This window comes from Panthera uncia, chromosome F1 (assembly GCF_023721935.1).
Source record: "Panthera uncia isolate 11264 chromosome F1, Puncia_PCG_1.0, whole genome shotgun sequence".
Lineage (NCBI taxonomy): Eukaryota > Metazoa > Chordata > Mammalia > Carnivora > Felidae > Panthera > Panthera uncia.
This window is the reverse complement of record NC_064813.1, coordinates 20,096,945-20,116,026: the sequence shown is the minus strand read 5'-3', so window position 1 is coordinate 20,116,026 and position 19,082 is coordinate 20,096,945. Positions and strand designations below refer to the sequence as shown.

At 44.4% G+C, this 19,082-nt stretch overlaps 1 protein-coding gene across 4 annotated transcripts in view; it reads right to left on the bottom strand.

The window, feature by feature from the left end:
* Nucleotides 1-578: 578 nt before the first annotated feature.
* FAM20B (FAM20B glycosaminoglycan xylosylkinase) overlaps nucleotides 579-19,082 on the bottom strand; it is a 43,266-nt gene continuing 24,762 nt past the window's right edge. For all 4 annotated transcript variants that reach the window (XM_049634033.1, XM_049634032.1, XM_049634035.1 and 1 more), the window contains exons 5-8: nucleotides 7,060-7,231; nucleotides 6,646-6,837; nucleotides 5,758-5,817; nucleotides 579-4,466 (exon numbers count right to left, since the gene is read on the bottom strand). In XM_049634033.1, the coding sequence (XP_049489990.1) occupies nucleotides 4,235-4,466; nucleotides 5,758-5,817; nucleotides 6,646-6,837; nucleotides 7,060-7,231 (656 nt within the window). In that variant the 3' untranslated portion in view covers nucleotides 579-4,234. The remainder of the gene's footprint in view (nucleotides 4,467-5,757; nucleotides 5,818-6,645; nucleotides 6,838-7,059; nucleotides 7,232-19,082) is intronic.

The window sequence follows — 19,082 nt, the reverse complement described above, 5'->3', positions numbered from 1 at the left end:
AACGAAGCCTGAATCTCACCAGGAAGAGGATCACGTGCGGGGGGGCAGTCAGTGACCGGGCCTCCCACTGCTATCCAAATGCACATGACAAAAACTGGCGCAAAACTGTGGCAAAGCAAGCAAAAAATCCTTAAAGCGTCTCCTCAGCTAGTTGAGGTTTATGATGCTGGATTTCTATTTCCCAAGTTAAAAACCTGGGTGTCCTAAGAATAATAATCAGGGGCCCTGGCTCTTCTCCGTGCCTGTATGGTACCATACTGACAAGTTCTTCAGGGTTTGTGATTCTTTACTTCCAAAGAAGCTGCAAGAGTGGACTGAACTACTAAGTATACAAATAGCGCCTATGAATTATCTAATGGGACCTTCTGGTAGAGTCACAACCTGCTATGGGCCTTTTGAAGACTGGTAAGGAAGTGCACAGGTCTCACTCGTCGGATGTCGTGCAACAGCCCCCGCGGAAGTTTCCGTGGGTGTAGAAGATGTAATCTTTTTCTGTCCCCTAACAAAACAGGAAATTGGAACAGAAAAACACTGAAAGTATCCTGAAACAAGGGGAAAAAAGGAATCAGAGGAAAAGATGCTACATCAATACTTAATAAAATCTTTATTTATTTCTTTTTCAGAATTGAAACCCATAGAACACATTAGAAATTTAGGTGCATATCTGTCTTGTTTGGTGTCTTCCCAAGCCCCACCTCTGTTTGTGCAACAGCTCTGAGAGGAAATCCTTGGCAGATCAAAACGGAGGGTACTGATTCCCACACCTCCTCTTTAGCAAATAAATTAGCTTCCCAGTAAGTTATTCCCAGTTCCCCGCCCCCCACCGCAATCATTTTGTACTTGTAACACCTTGGTTCCTTAGAAACCTGTGGCAGTAGAGTCCCCGGCCCCTGCCTTTGCAACCCAGACTTGAGGAATCGAAGGGAGAAAACCTGGCCTTCCCCGGACAATAGGTTTCACGAAGTCAGGTCTGTGTGGCTCGCTCGTGTGCCTAGCCACGGCTGGCTCAGCGGAGCGGCTCAGCGGGCGCCTGCTCAGTGAATGGTCTTTGTCACTTGGGGTCCACTCTCAGAGACTGAGAAGAGAACCTTTCACTAGCTTCAAGTTCTTCAGCAACATAAGTCAGTGCTTCCCTGTGTGAAAATAAATACATTTTTTTCTTGCTACAATACATCTACGATTATATACATATGTACGCCTTTACTCATGTTTCCTGAAGCTCCAGCTCATAAGGTAACTCTTACCAGACAGCTCCCTGACAGATGCTGTTTTCCTGTCACTGGTCAAACAAGAATACAGGGACCATTGAGAACGGAAGCTGAAGGATATGGTGGATGGGAAGGGAAAGCCGGAAGTCTTTTTTTTTTTTTTTCCTTTCTTTTAAGAAAAAGAAAAGATGAATTTCCTTGGGAGAATTCGTTGTTCAGGTGACACTGGAAAATTGCCACGTACACAGGATTCATCTTTTCTAAAATAATATGCAATGGATGTACCTGAATTCTTCCATTTCCTCCTTAAATTTCATTTGACACATCAGTCCTCAGTGCAACAGGGAGAAATGCCTTATTAATATATTATTGAACAAAACTCTGAGCAAATCAGATCCTATTAATTTGTTTTGCACAGACAATTATTTACATCCGAACCCACAACATAACCTCATATTAAAGAATAATTTAGAATGTAACTTCCATACCCATATTTCCCCAAACTCTGGAAGAAACATATTTAGGAAGTGGGAGGAGGTAAGGAAATGGCAGGCAGTCCTGATTCTCCTCGTCTGACAATATTAAAACGTACCCATGTCTACCTTTACACGTTCCCCCAGGCACGCTCAACCTCGGGCTGCCCGAGAACACTTTCAGCAACTTGTCTGAGTATGATAGCGCTAAATAAACCACAAAGAGGACAGGGTCACAGAACTTGAAAAGATATCTACCTCCATTTTCAAAGAGAATTTAGTTTTTCTGAATTTTAGGGCTATAAGCCTATGCTTGGTTTTTTCCAAGATGTGCCTAAACATGCTTTCCTAGCTTAATCCAATCCTGATTAGAACATAAATCTGTTCTAAGAGTCTTGTCACGACCACCCTATTAGCATATGACTTCAACCACGATAGATCTGAACACCTCTTAAGATCATGAAGTTTAAAACAGAAAAGAGAATGAAATTAAACATTTCTGCAATGTTTTGAAAAAAAAGGATGTGACATTTTCAAAGCAGCTCTCCCTCCTGCTTTTTTCCTTAGCAGTATCTTCTACCCTCAACATTATGAATGAAGTTCCCAGTTCGAGATCAATTCTCGCCCATCCCACTGGGACACACTCCCGGTGCCACGTGTCTGCAGGAGCACCGATCCGTCATTTAGTTCGACTAACATTCACCCACGCGGGCGGCGCCGGCCTCCTCCCGCCATCTGCCTCCGGCCAGCTCCCTGATACTCTGGGTCAGCACTACCCAAGGTGTTCTCAGGCTCAACTGTGAATTTCACTTGATACACACTGTAAATGGCCTTAAAAATCGGAATCTAAGGCCTCCTTTTGTTGACCCGACTTCAGTGTTTTGTGCTAATACCTGTCTTCTTAAATTCCTTTTTTAAGGAGCCCAACCCATTCTTGTGTCTGTCTCGAAACGTACATACAAAGCACAAAAGCATCCTGACCTCATGCTGTTGTTAAGTGGTGACAGGTTACTTAGCGGCCTTTCAATGCGAGAAAATCAGGGCATACATTCTAGGCTGTTTTCGAAAGGGTGGCTGCCTGACACCGGTCTCCGATGGCTGGCATTAAATCGGCTCGCCCACACGCTTTAAGTACCAGTCCCTGCTTGACAGAAGTGAGACGCTGGACCGGCACCCGGACAAGAGGCAGGAGAGATGGGTCCCCCGGTGGGCGGGCGCACCGAGCCTGTCCCCCTCGGGCCCTGTGCTTTACCGCAACTGCTTATGGGTCCAAGTCGCTCTGCAGGAACACAGACCGCACTGAGCCTGGGTCATGGGCAGTGAGAGGACACGGAAAAACGATCCTACACCACCGGTTTAGAACGCCCGATGAAATGAAATGAGGACGTTAGGGCTTGATATAAATCAAAATCTTAAGGCCCTCCCTGGTGACCTCCTTAATTTTAAGGCTCAGAATGCTTAAAATTTTTGTTCCCAATCTTCTGCTGCAAGGCCCAAGTCACAGGACAGGTCCAGCCACCAGCAGGACGAGCACCGTCCGCTCCGGGAGCAAGCTGGTCGTTCTCATGAGAAAGGCACAAACAGCATTGCCATTCTCTCGGGAACAGAGGCTTCGGTGACCAAATGCCTTAAAGGCTGAGGTGGAAATTCATTTCCGAAAAGAAATCAGGATGGCAGAGATCACAGGCAACTTCACTCTTATTCAAGGTATCACCTCAATTCGCTTTGTTAATTTAGAAAAGATGTGCCTGCTTGGGGCAAAAGGGAAAAAGAAAGTCTCCGTGAGAGAATCACGCCTGGACAACTTCCAGGTTAACTGGGACACCACTGTGGGAATGCGGGTCTCGCTGAGGTTCGAGTCACGTCTGCGTTTACGCACCTGCCAGGGGGGCTTCTCCGATTCTGATTCTGCCCCTTCTTCCCTCCTCTAAACTATCCCGAAGAACACTACCACCCAATCACTTAGGAAGGAGCCCGAGCGTCTTTCCTGCCTTTGTCTTTCCCACTAATTCTATCCTAAAAACATACCCCTCCCAGGAGAGCATGCTATTTGGGCTCAACAGAACGCCAGGTCTTACTGGCTGCTACTCCTCAGGAGGCAGGAAAACTCCCAACTGGACTAGTCCTGGTTACAAAAGGACTCAAGAGATTACAAGGTGTTCTCAGAAAATCCACAGGTGTGGAGAAAGGGTTAGAAGATGAACTCAAACTACAGGCTCCAGAACCAGCCCCAGCATCAACCCATCCAGGCGCCACACCTCGATCCACCCTTTGGCGCGTGAGTTAGGACGGACCAAGCAGGAGGCCCACCGCGGGGGTGCGCAGATGCCGAGGGGGTCGGGTGGTCTGGCGGGAAGGCTCCTGGGGCCTGCAACCTGTCGTCTCTGCTTTAGTTTCTCCTACAGAAATCACCAAAGGAATCCAAGGCCACCCTGTCCCCTGTCACCCAGAGCTTGCCGCTGGCCGTTTCCAATCCATCTCATACCATTTGGAAGTGATTGTGCTGTTTCTCTAGCTTTGTAAAAAGTAGTTTCACTTATTTTGTGTGGCGAATTACAAGTGGGAAAGAGGCATCCTGTCTTCCACCAGCACAGCGTCCGCCCCAAACTGGTCAGTGCACTGCTTCACGGTGGCCAGGACGCTCAGGAGCCGCTGGTCCACGGCGTCCAGGTGAGGCTCAGACAGCACGGGGGAGATGGGGTCATGGGCCATGGCGGATTTTAAGGCAGACTTCAGCACACCATTCTTTAGGTAGTTCAGTCTGTTCCAGGTAGAAACCCGAATGCTGCAAGAAAGTTTTAAGGCAGATTACATAAAACCGCTTACTATCAAAAGGAGTTTAAAGCTGGCTTGGTAGGCAAAAGTCAAGAAATAACTGGGGCGCCTGGGGGGCTCCGTCGGTTGAGAGTCCGACTCTCGGTTTCAGCTCAGGTCATGATCTCGAGGTTTCGTGAGATCGAGCCCCGCGCCGAATTCTGCACTGGCAGCGCGGAGCCTGCTTGGGATTTTGTCTCCCTCTCTCTGCTCCTCCCCGACTCGTGCTGTCTCTTCCCCTGCCCCTCTCAAGGTGAATAGATAAAAATTAAAAAAAAAAAAAATTATGTAGAGACACCTGGGTGGCTCAGTCAGTTAAGCGTTGGATTCTTGATTTTGGCTCAGGTCGTGATCTCATGGTTGGTAGATTGAGCCCTGCATCAGGCTCTGTGCGGACAGCGTGGAGCCTGCTTGGGATTCTCTCTCTCTCTCCCCGTCTCTGCGCCTCCCCTGCTTGTGTGCTCTCTCTCAAAATAAATAAATAAACTTAATAAAATAAAATAAAATAAAATAAAATAATCAAATAATACCAGCAATAATAATCTGAAATGGAGCTCTGAGAGCCCGGTTCTTTCTTTCATTTTGATTTACCTTTTAATTTCTTTGTTTTCTAATACAGACTTAAAAAAAAAATAAATTACTAAGTGACTATAAAAAAGTTACTTCTGGTTTACACAACTTCAAATCGAGATTTGCAGGGGCGCCTGGGTGGCTCAGCCGGTTAAGCGTCCGACTTCGGCTCAGGTCATGATCTCGCGGTCCGTGAGTTCGAGCCCCGCGTCGGGCTCTGTGCTGACAGCACAGAGCCTGGAGCCTGTTTCAGATTCTGTGTCTCCCTCTCTCTGACCCTCCCTTGTTCATGCTCTGTCTCTCTCTGTCTCAAAAATAAACATTAAAAAAAAAAAAAACAAATCGAGATATGCAAACTTCAGGTGGTCTGTAGTGAGGAAGTGAGAGGACCTCAAACCCCAAGGTAAACAATACAGCAGCCAGGGATGCAGACTGTACTAGATTTTTGCTGGACAGAGGACTATTTTCTGATAGTAAAACAAATGTGAATATGTATTATTGAACAGACTGAAAATTTCTATTCATACAAAATTTGCAATGACTTTTGAATTCCAGGGGTTCTGGGTTGGAAAAGCATAAAAAGCACTTGGTCAGGTATTAGGAAGTCTTAAGGCCAAGGAAATTACTGTACCGTTCCCTGAGCCTGGAGAGGAAGACAACACTGGCCGATGTATTTGATGTGTGTAACTTACATGCAACACTGATAGAGGGGGGCAAGAATGCTTCTCTCATCCAGAGACGGGTTCCCAAAGCTGAAAATTAAATTAATACTTAGTGAATTAGTTAGTGGCACCAGTTCCCCGCTTAGCATCAGGGCAAGAGCAAATTCTCTAAGAAAACCCAAATGTGATCCTAGATAATTTCATGCTCCCACGGCTCAAATCACTTAAATTAAAAATAAACAGGGCATGACCAATTAGACATGGGATCCCTAACAGCCTGTACCGCAGTATCCAACAACAAACGCGCTCATCTACAAGGCTCCTCTCTTCTAGAAGCCAGCTACGGCAAGGTGCTGAGGCATAACCACATAACACAGGGTGGAGCCCGGGGACCAAAGGGAGGGCCTGAAGACCCCGAAACCTAGAAAGGCTTTAAAGGGTGGGAAGAGAAATAAACGCTGGTCACATGATTCCCACTTGCTCTACTTCAAATCACCAATCAGAGCAGGGCTGGCTCATCTATTCCTACAAGAAAGCAGATGGCCAGATTCAGACAGGAGAAGCTGCTCGGAAGGCTAACAGTGATTCCAAGCAGATGTAAAAATGATCTTAGCAGTAATTCAGAATGAATGAGAAGTGGTTCTGGAAAAACCCCCCTGTTGTCCCGCAGTCTGTGTTGAGAATCATAGTCTTTGCCTCCTACGGAAAAACCCCACTTCTCCACTTTTTAAAGCCCTCAGACCCCTGAGGGTGGAGGGCGTACAGATGGAAGGATGGGCGCCAAGGGCGAAGACCCTGACCAAAAACGGGAAGGACGCCTTCTGGCGACCGCGTTCCGGACGTTTTCCGGGGCACCCGCGAACGCGCCCTTGTACGCGCAGACTCCCCGAACTGACGAGGATAGCCGCGTGGCCCTACCTTTTGGCATTATCGAGAAGGATGAGCATGCTAGCGCCTTCGTCGTCTTGAAAACTCTCATAGTGATGGCGGTCAGCGTTGCCGATCAGGTAATCGAAGACTGCGGTGTCGATGATGTCCAGGAGGCGCGGGCCGGAGTCGTAAGGGGACGTTTTCTTCACGGCGTCGCAGTAGCTCTCGTCGTACTCCCACCTGGAGGCGAGGGGCACCGCCGGGGGTATTTACCGGGCGCCCGCGCTCTACCTGGCGCCGTTTCAAACACAGAGAAGAGACGTCCCCGCCTGGCGGGCTGCCCCCAACCCTCACCTCCCAGCCCTGTGTGGTCCTGGACGGAAGCCCTGGCTCCTACACGGCGCGGCGGCTGGCCGGGCACAGGCCAGAACGAGGTGGCGGCCCGGCCACAGGAGCACGCACCTGGCCAGTTTGCCCTCTCGGTAAGTCCTGCCCCACGGGTGTCGGTGTTTCTGCAGAGGCCACACATCCGGAAGCCACAGCGTGACAGACCCCTCCATTGTGTCTCCATCGGCACAAGCTGGCTCTGTTTCTCGGCAGTAGTAACACTTCCCGTAGAAACAAGTGTTATTTCCTGAAGCGGAGAAAGGAGGCAAATACACTTAAGGAAGAAAGGAAGACTCCAAGTTCTCCCCGACGATGTCAAAGGGAGCAGCTAAGTGAACAAATACTGTGAGAACAATGATCCTGAATATTTAAACATCCATTTATTTTCTATACAGGTAATAAAGGCACACGGTGAGAAAACAATGTCGGAAGGCACAAAAGGACGTCTTTGAAACAGTTCCTTGCCCTCTGTGTCCCTGCTAGCCAGTCCCTCTCCCAGGAGTCAAGTGGTGTCACAAGTATCTTTCCGAACTCACTTTAAGTAAAGAAAAGTCACGCCCTCTTCTCTTCGGTCAGGGCTGACACTGGCCGGAGCGCCCAGGGGAGGGGGAGTGGGCCTGCACGGGGTCAGGCTATGGGCTGGGAGTCTGGGTACATGGGGGTGGGAGTGGGGTGTAGCACAAATAAATACACTGAGGATAATGGGAACCAGGGTTCTCAGATGGAGAAGGGAGATTAACACACAGAAAGGGAGAAAACCAGAATAAATCTTGTGGTGTTGAATCAGAATTGGAACTCCTGGTTTGAGAGCTTTAACACACAGGTATAGAAAAACACACAGATGTTTGTGAGTGTATACATGCATATTTACACAGACGTGTGTGTGTACACAGCTTTCCGACCTCTGCCCCTCAAGAGAAAAAACCTGGAAACGATAAGCAAGCAGTAATGAGCACACTTAGCACTCCCATACTAGTTTCTAAATACCATTTTACTACTATCTTAAAAGGACCGAGGGCTCCTTGGAGAAACAGGTGACTCTAGGGTGGGGGCAGGGAAAGTACGAGACGGATCTGGGTCATGTTGCTATGCCAGGTGGGAAGCACTCAGAGAATGATGGGGACATTCCAAAACCCACTGGTCAAATCTGGGACAGTTGGAGCATCAAAGAAGTAACAACAAATTATAACTCTGAGTAAATTAAGAGTCTGAGAGTTCATAGTAATATCAACAAATAACTAAATCAATGTTGGTCACCGGGGGAGAATTCTGCCCTTTAACAGAATGGAGACTATTAAGTCTAGAAAGAATGATAAAATTAGCAAATAACTATTTGACAACTATCACAGTAGTAACTGATTCAGGCAAGAACTATCAATGAATGTCAAACAAAACTGGTGGGTAAAAGTTCGATGAGGATAGAATATTTACAGTTCTAGAGCACCTCACAATAAAGTATTCAGTAATTGCTAATAAGTATAAAATACTAACTTTACACTGGAGGAAGCTTACAGATGCCTACCATGAAGTGATAAAAGTTAACATCACCGGGGCGCCTGGGTGGTTCAGTCGGTTAAGTGTCCAACTTTGGCTTAGGTCATGATCTCACGGTTCGTGAGTTCAAACCCTACCTCCGGCTCTCTGCTGTCAGCGCAGAGCCCGCTTGGGATCCTCTATCCCCCTCTCTCTGCCCCGTTCACACATGTTCTCTCTCTCTGCTCTCTCAAAAATAAACATTAAAAAAGTTAACCTCACCTGTAATGGGGCACAGCAACAAATCTACATCATGTGCCTCCTGATACGACGTACCGAGAAGAGCACAATAGCACTTCTCTGGTATTCCCACTCAAACTTTTAAATCATGAGGAAATATCAGACAAACTCAAATTAAGAGATACTCTATAGGAACACCTAGGTGGCTCAGTCAGTTAAATGTCTGGCTCTTGATCTTAGCTCAGGTCATGATCTCAGGGTTCGTGAGTTCAAACCCCGCATTGGGCTCTGCGCTGGAGATGCGGAGCCTGCTTAGGATTCTCTCTCTTTCTCTGTCCCTCTCCAGCTCGTGTGCGTGGGTGCTCCCTCTCAAAATAAATAAACAAACATTAAAAAAAGAGAGAGATTCTATAAAGTAACTGGCCTGCACTGTTACCAAATGTTCAAAGTCATGAAAAAACAAGGAGAGTGAAGCTAAAATGACAACTAACACAACACACGATCCTAGACGGAGTTCTGGACATTACAGGGAAAGTGGCGAAATGTGAACAACGTCTGTGTGTTAGACGCTGATGCCGCATCAACGGCAAATAATCTGATGTTGCCGACTGAATGCAGCTGTGTAGGAGGGTGTTCTGGTGCTTGGGAAATACTGAAGTCCTCATTCACTAGCGTATTCATGTCTGCACCCTATTCTCCAATGGTTGAAAAGTGTTTAAGGAATCTGGGGGACTCTGGACCATCTCTGCAACCTTTGTATAAATCTAAAATTATTTCAAAATAAGAAGTTTAGGGGCACCGGGGTGGCTCAGTTGGCTAGGCGTCTGACTCTTGACTTCAGCTCAGGTCATGATCTCATGCTTTGTGAGTTCGAGCCCCACATCAGGCTCTGTGCTGAGCGTGCAGAGCCTGCTGGGGATTGTCTCTCTCTCCCTCTCTCTGACCCTGCCCCACTTGCTCTCCTTCTCTCTCTCAAAATAAATAAACTTAAAACAAAATTATTAAAAAGTAAATAAATAAAAAGTTTAGGGGCACTTGGGTGGCTCAGTCAGTTGAGCTTCCGACTTCGGCTCAGGTCATGATCTCACGGTCCGTGAGTTCGAGCCCCACGTCGGGCTCTGCGCTGACAGCTCAGGGCCTGGAGCCTGCTTGGGATTCTCTGTCTCCCTCTCTCTCTGCCGCTCCCCTGCTGGCACGCGCTCTCTCTCTCCCTCTCTCTTTCAAAAATAAGTAAACATTAAAGAAAATATTTTTAAAAAGTTTAAAACACCAAATCTAAAAGGTAAGTGATGTTTTCTTGGCCCTCCATCACTATTAAATATAGCCATCAAATGAGCTAATTTCCTCCATGTAGCCCCTTCACATACTCCTTCAATAACTGTTCATGTTCTCACGCACACGTGTCCCTAAAGAGATGGAAAGCAATCAAACATTCTGGTAATTCCAGCCCCCAGCACAGCACACACTCCATAGAAATAAAACCACTCCACGCCCACCCACAAAGCTGATTATATCACTCTTGTACCTTAAAAACATCTCTAGGTAAAGAATAGTTGAATTAATTGAACAATATACCACATATATAATGTTTATAATTATAAAAATATAAACTTATAAATTTAACTTGATCCCATCAGAAATACGAGCAGATCAGGGCACCTAGGTGGCTCAGCTGGTTAAGTGTCCAACTCTTGATTTTGGCTCAGGCCATGATCTCACGGTTCATGAGATCAAGTCCCATGTCGGGCTCTGTGCTGGCAGCCCGGAGCCTGCTTGGGGTTCTCTCCCTCCTTTTCCCTGCCCCTCCCCCACTTGCACGCTCATGCTCTCTTGTGTGCTCTTCTCTCTCCAAACAAAACAAAACAAAACAAAATAAGGAAATACCAACAGATCTTTTAGAGGGTAACTGGATAAGACGATTTTTAAGGTAATAAGGAAAAAGAAAAAAACTATTAGCAAACTCTTAAAATAAATCTCAAAGAGCGGGACTAACCCTCTCAAAACATACCATGACACCTCAATAATTAAACCATAGATCAACTCATGAACAGACAGGAACAGAACAGGAAGTCCAGAAACTGAAACACATACAAACGAAAATTTATTTCAGGGGGAAAAAGACCACCGCTGTCGTAAGCTGGGATAACTAATGGGACAAGTGACAGCCACCCAGAAAAATGACACAAACAGCTGGGGCCATACTTCATCCACACACCAGGGTAAATTCTAACTATGTCAAAAAGTTAAATGTGAAAAATAAAACTATAAAAGTACTTAAAATTAAAAAGGCGGAATTCTTCCATAATCTTCGAGCAAGCAAGGCTAACTATGATTCAAAATCAGAAAATCTGTAAGAAAAGATGGATCGATCACATTAAAAACAAACAAAAAATTTCTATAACGCAAAATGATACCATAAGCAAAGTCAAAAAAAAGAACTGGGAAAAATATTTATATCTCGTATCACAAAGGGCTGTCTTCCCTATGTATGAGCTCCGATAATTTGGTAAGAGCAGTGGCAGAGCTGAAAATGAGCAAAGGATACACAAAGACAGCTAAAAGAAAATACAAACGGCTCTTAAGCAAATGAAAAGACGACACACAAGCCAAAGCTCGGTAACATGCTGTTGCTGATGCTAATGGAAAAGAGGGGTTCTCACGCATCACTACTGGGAACGTAAACTGGTCAACATCTATGTAAAAGTACATGTGCCCTTTGACCCGGCGCTTTCGCTTCTGGATATATTTGATCATGTATGAAGTTATACATGTGTACATGTTAATTCTGGGCAACACTGGTTGTAAAAAAATACTGGAACTTGTATGTCCAATAAAGGTCTGCTTAAATGAGTCATGGCAGATCCATACAACAGAGCACTGTACAGCTGGTAAAGCAACAAAAGAATGAAGCAGCTCTTTATATGATAATAGATTTCTAAGACATATCAGGTAAAAGAAGAGGATGCAAAAGTACGTACAGTATGACATATGTATTATAAAGTGGCAGAGTTAAATAAAAATATACATTCGTATTGATACAAAAAAGGACATAAAGAAATTACTAACAGAGATGACCACTGGGAGGAAGGAGAAGGAATGGAGAGATGAGGGGGAAACTTTTCTTATAATCTTTCTAATATTTTTTAAAAATTGTGAGTTGTGTGAATGTCTTACTGATTTGAAAATTTTTTTAAAAACAAGCAGAACACTGCAGCAAAGCCTGCTTGCCTCTCTGACAAAACCCAAACTCCTGGGTTTGCTAAGACCCTTTGTAACTGAATGGAGTATGGTGTACTGGCTGAGTGCGAAGTAGGGTCAGGTTTCTGGGGTTAAAATATGGATCGCAATTAGACGTGAGACTTAGACGTCATTAGACGTGAGACTTTGGGCACGTCATCTCACCTCTCTGAGCTTCCTCTGTAGAATGGAGAGAGCAGCCCTCTTCCACTGGGTTGTGAAAAGTAAATGGGATAACCCACAGTCATGCTCGCCACGGAGCCTGACACAGTGTCAGAGACCAATCAATGTCATCTACTTGTTATTAATAATCTGCCCTCCAATCTACCTTTCCAGACTTCAATATCCCTGTTCATTGCCATGAACCTAGGCTCTGAATCTTTTACTATTTCCTGGATGCATCGAGCTTTTACAACTGGTTTTCTGATCACCTTCGTCTCCATGTTCTCCTTGAATGAACCTGTAATAATCAAATCCATACTTCCGGTCCATACTTCTCTCCTAGGCTGTAGACCTCAGCACCTAAATGACCGGTCAACATTTACCCCTGGATGTTCCTGTCAAGGTAAGACTTTGTATCAAATTCCACTGTGTAGAACTGTAATTCTTGGGACACCGGCTGGGTATTCTACAATTCAACTCAGTTCTGACACTATCTACCCAGAGACAGCACCAGACTCCAAAAGTTAAAGTCTCAGTCCCACAAGAACGCAAACTTGTGCAGCCACTCTGGAAAATGGTATGGAGGTTCCTCAAAAAACTAAAAATAAAACTACCCTACGACCCAGCAATTGCATTTCTAGGCATTTATCCAAGGGATACAACTGTGCTGTTTCAAAGGGACACATGCACCCCCATGTTTATAGCAGCACTATCAACAATAGCCAAAGTATGGAAAGAGCCCAAATGTCCATCGATGGATGAATGGATAAAGAAGATGTGGTGTGTATATACACACAATGGAGTATTACTCGGCAATCAAAAAGAATGAAATCTTAAAAAAAAAAAAAAAAAGAATGAAATCTTGCCATTTGCAACTACGCGGATGCAACTAGAGAGTATTATGCTAAGTCAAATTAGTCAGAGAAAGACAAATATCATATGACTTCACTCATATGAGGACTTTAAGACACAGACAGATGAACACAAGGGAAGGGAAACAAAAATAATATAAAAACAGGGAGGGGGACAAAACATAAGAGACTCTTAAATATGGAGAACAGAGGGTTACTGGAAGGGTTGTGGGAGAGGGGATGGGCTAAATGGGTAAGGGGATTAAGGAATCTACTCCTGAAATCATTGTTGCACTATATGCCAACTAATTTGGATGTAAATTTAAAAAATAAAATTAGAAATAAAAAAATAAATAAGAAAGATTAAGGGAGCCTGGCTGGCTCAGTTTGTACAGCATGTGACATCTTGATCTTGGGGTTGTAAATTCAAGCCCCATATTGGGTATAGAGATTACTTAAAAATAGAATCTCAAAAAAGTAAAATAAATAAAATAAAATTAGAAAGATTAAAAACTTAAGGGGAAAAAAAGTCTTAGTCCCACAAGACTGTGCTCCAATTCACATGCCAGTTGTAAGTCTAGGTGGTCACCTGGGCTTCTCATGGACTGGCTTAAAACTCAAGAGGTTTCTATAAGCCCTTCCTGGGGTCTGACTAATTTGCTAGGGCAGAAGAATATACACTGCGGAAAGGACAGTCTCTTCCATAAATGCTGTTGGGAGAACTAGACAGCCACATGCAGAAGAATGAAACTGGACCACTTCCTTTTACCATACACAAAATTAACTCAAAATGGATTAAAGACTTGAACCTAAGACCTGAAACCATAAAATGCCTAGAAGAACAGGAGGAGAAGAACATATAGGCAGTAAGCTCCCTGACATCGGTCTGGGTGATGATTTTTTTTGGATCTGACACCAAAAGCAAAAGCAACAAAAGCGAAAATGAACAAATGGGACTACATCAAACTAAAAGCTTCTGCACAGCAAAAGAAACCATCAACAAAATGAAAAGGGGCTGATATCCAAAATAAATAAAGAACTCCTACAATTCAATAGCAAAAAAAACCCCCGATTTTAAAAAGTGAGAAGATCTGAATCAACAGCTTTCCAAAGAAGACATACGAGTGGCCAATAGGTACACAAAAGGTATTTCACCAATCAACAAAACTAAAATGCAAAATGGGAGAAGACATTTGCTAATGACATCTCTGATAAAGGGTTAATACCCCAAATTGATAAAGAACTTAACAAACTCAACACCCAAAAAACAATCCAGTGAAGAAATGGGCAAAAGACAGGAATAGACATTTTTCCAACGAAGACATCCAGATGGCTAACAGACACATGAAAAGATGCTCAACATCACTTATCATCAAGGAAAATACAAATCAAAACCACAATGAGATACCACCTCACACCTGTCAGAATGGCTAAAAAGAACAACTCAGGAAACAACATGTTGGTGAGGATGTGGAGAAAGGGGAACACTTTTGCACTGCTAGTGGGAATGCACACTGGTGCAGCCCCTCTGGAAAACAGTATGGAGGTTCCTCAAAAAGTTAAAGTAGAACTACCCTACGATCCTGCAACTGCACTACCAGGTATTTACCCAAAGGATTCAAAAATACAGATTTGAAGGGGCACATGCACCACCCCATTGTTTACAGCCGTGCTATCAACAATAGCCAAACTATGGAAAGAGCCCGAGTGCCCATCAACTGAAGAATGGATAAAAAAGATGTGGTATACATACACAACAGAATATTAGTCAGCCGTCAAAAAGAATGAAATCTTGCCATTTGCAACGATGCGGATGGAGCTAGAGTGAAGTCAGTCAGAGAAAGACAAATACCATGTGACTTCACTCATATGTGGAATTTAAGAAACAAAACACATGAACATATGGGAGGACGAAAAAAAGAGAGAGGAAACAAACCATAAGAGATTCTTAAAGATAGAGAACAAACTGAGGGTTGATGGAGGGAGGTGGGTGGGGAATGGGCTAGATGAGTGATGCGTACTAAGGAGGGCACCTGTGATGAGCACTGGGTGTTGTATCTAAGTGACGAATCACTAAATTGTACTCCTGAAACCAATATTGCACTGTATGTTAGTTAACTAACTAAAATCCAAATGAAAATCTGAAAAGGGGAGCCTGGGTGGCTCAGTCAGTTGAGCATCTGTCTCTTGACTTCAGCTCAAGTCATGATCTCATGGTTGTGAGACTGAGCCTGGTGTTGGGCTCCATGCTGGGTGTAAAGCCTGCTTACAATCCTCTCTCCTCCCTCTGCACCACCCACCCCTGCCACCATTCATGTTCTCTCCCTCTCTCAAAAGAATTTTTTAAAAAGAAAAAAGGTGTTTCACATCATTAATCACGAGAGAAATGCAAATCAAAACCACAATGAGATATCATCTCACACCTGTTAGAATAGGTATAATCAAAAGACAAAGTGTTGGTGAGGATACGGAGCAAAGGGAACCCTTGTGTACTGGGTGGGAATGTGAACCGATGTAGCCACCACGGTAAACACTATGGAGGTTTCTCAAAAACTTAAAAAATGGAACTAATGTATGATCTAACAATTCTGAGTATTTACTGGAAAAAAAACCCCACCAACTTGAGGGGTTGGCGCCTCAACGTTCCCTGTGGCATTATTTACAATAGCCAAGATACGGAAACAACCTAAGTGTCCACCGATGAATGACTATTGCTGTATGTGTATGTATATGTGTGTGTGTGTGTGTGTGTGTGTATATGTGTGTATATATACATATATGTATATATATGTATATATGTATATATAGATGTATATGTATATATGTATATATATGTATATATGTATATATATGTATATATATACATACATGTATATATGTATACACACACACACACACACATACACACACACACACACACACACACACACACACACAAAATGAAGTATTATTTGGCCATAAAAAAAAAAGAATGAAATCTTGCCATTTGCAACAACATGGATGGACTTTGAGGGCATTATGCTAAATGAAAGAAGCCAGACAGAGAAAGACAAATACCATCTGATTTCACTTACGTGTAGAATCTAAAAACAAAACCAAAAAACAATCCAAAACTAAGTTCTCAGATACAGAGAACAGACTGGTAGTTGCCAGAGGCGGTGGGGTGTACGGTGGGCAAAATGGAATAAAGTGGGTCAAAAGGTACAAACTCCCAGTTATGAAATAGGTTGTTCCTGGGGGTGTAAAGCACAGCATGGCGACTATAGTTAATAATACTATAATGAAACTTGCTAAGCGAATAGATCTTAAAAGTCCTCGTCACAAGAAAACATTCTGTAACTACGTATGGCGATGGATGTTAACTAGACATTGTGGTGATAAAATGTGAAGCCACTGCGATGTATACCTGAAACTAAGATAAATGTTGTATGCCAATTATAGCTCAATAAAAAAAAAATTCCTGGAGAGGCTCATAGGAAACCAGTTTACTCACTAGACTACTGGTTTATTACAAAGGATACAAAGCAAAAACCTGATGGAGATAAACAGGGCAAGGTTTCCAACAAAGGAGCTTCTGTCCTCATGGGGCCCGGCCAGTGGCATATGGAAGCATTCTGGTTCACTAATCTGGAAACTCCCAAATCCCATACTGCTGGCATTTTCATGGAGCGCTTTCTCAGAGAAGAATGGTCAATTATTAACTCTATTTTCAACACCCCTCTCCTCCCCGGAGAATGGGAGGTGGAGGGTCGGGTGGTGGTGAAAATTCAAGCTTCCAATTGTGGCTTGTCTCTTTGGTGACCAGCTCCCGTCCAGGAGGCATCCGGAAGCCCACGTGGCATCACCTCAAGAGAACAAGAGACACCCCTGTGCTGTTATTGCTTAGGAATCCACCAGGGTTTTAGGAGCTCTGTGCAGGCACTGGGGGCAGAGCCAAATATACCTATTTCTTATTATTTCACACAAGGAAACGAAATGTCCAAAATTTGATTCACTGTCTTCCTCCTCTTCACCTCCCCAGGTCTGCTCCTTTGCATACATTCCTACGACAGCTAACAGCTTTGTTATACCCTGAGTCATCCAATCCAGGAACTTGGGAGTCATTCTTAATTTTTTCTTCTCTCTCAATTGTCCCACTCAGCCCAAATGTTCACAAATCCGTTCCATTTTAATTCTCGAGTGTGTCTTAACTCTTCCTCTCTGCCGTCCTTGCTCCAGCTTTGGCTCGTACCACACACGCGGTTCGTACACAGCCTCTATGTGCTCTCATCTCTCATCTCATCCCCTTCCCAACCTCATCCCCATCCTCCACGAAGCCGCCACAGTTGGGTTTCCAAAATTACATTCCGATCTTCCCGTGCTCCAGCTTTTTTAACGGCCTCCCGCTGCCTAGGCAAAACGTCACCACTTCTAACCCTGGTGCGCAAGGACCCTCAGCGACATCGTTCGGATCACCTGCCTTCCCCCTCACCGGCACCACACCCCCCTTCACTTTAGCTAAATTACACAGTCTCCTTAGCTTGCCACAGGCTTCTCTCACTTCTCGTCACCTTGTCCATGCACCGCCCGCCACTTGGAACACGGTTAACTCAGGGAGCCCGTGCACCGGATGGGAACAAAACTACATTTTTATTTTCATTGGCTTCTATCTGAAACTTAGCATTTCCGTCAGTTATGATGGCAGGGAGCAAACCAGGGTGGTATTAGCATCACCTGTGACTTTTTCACAGAAGAAATTAGACTTTTTGTTTCATATTAGCACTGTTGCAGACAGCACAAAGTATCATTCATACACAGTCTGAGATTATGATTATGATCTTATTATTTCGTGTGTTAAGTAATAACAAAACACATACTAGTATATCACAAACTTGCTTTTTCTAATTTTTGATAACAAAACTATATTTCAATATTATTGGTTTCATTTAGAATTCTGTGTATCCTAATTTATGTATTTAAAAACATTGTTTTGAGAAAAGCTCCTCTCTAGCACGCCAAGAGTCTATAGTACAGAAGAGGTTAGAGTCCAGACACCCAGGATGTGCCTTCCCACTCTGCCTTCCTGGAGGATTGCTATTCTCCCTATGAGACTTGAATGAAATACCACCTTCGCTAACGAACTGTCACCTTGACCCTCACATCTGCCCTTCCCTTCCACACGCTCACAGGCCCTCTCTGTACGTGTCTGGCTTCCCTGTTAGACGAAACTCCTGGAAGACAGGAAGGTGTCATTCATTTTTGTATATTCAGCACCTGGTTCAGAGCCTACCACACAGAAGTGAAACAGAATTTTGTTGAAAGAATGTCATTTTTTAAATGTTTGTTTTTGAGAGAAAGAGATGCAGCAGGGAGGGGCAGAGACAGAGTGGGGGACCCAGAATCCAAAGCAGGCTCCAGGCTCTGAGCTGTCAGCACACAGCCCGATGCGGGGCTCACAGCTTGTGTCACAAGCTGCGAGGTCATGACCTGAGCCAAAGTCAGAAGCTTAACCGACTGAGCCACCCAGGCACCCCTGAAAGACTGTAAAAGAATATAAGCGGATGAAATATTTGAGAGTCTGAAAATCCGGGTCTGAGTCCTGGCTAACAAGTAGTAGCTATGTGACTTTGGGGAAGTCCTCTAATTCCTTCTAGCCTCTTTCTCAGGTGTGAAATATAGGTAAATCTCCCTTACTTACTTCATTCTTTTGTCAACACGATCAAAATAAGGTAACTGTGTGTAAGTGCTCTGTCGAGCTGCAAGGGTCACACAGAACTTAGTTGCTATTATATGAAGTTATCTAATAACATATTTTTAAAAATTGTGCTAAGGTCAGCTCATTATTTAAAATCTACCTCCAGCCAAATCCGTCTACCTGCTGCTACGGATTGAATGTTTCTGTACCCCCAAGTTCATACGTTGAACCCCTAATCCCCAGTGTGCTGGCATTTGAAGGTGGGGCTTCCAGGAGGAGCCCTCATGATGGGGTTCACGCCCTCGTAAGAAGAGACAGCAGAGATGATTCCTCTCTCATTCTCTCTGCCGTGTGAGGACACAGCAAGACGGTGGCTGACTATAAACCAGGAAGAGTGTCCTCACCAGAACCCAACTGTGCCGGCACCCTCATCTCGGACTTCCAGCCTCCACGACTGGGAG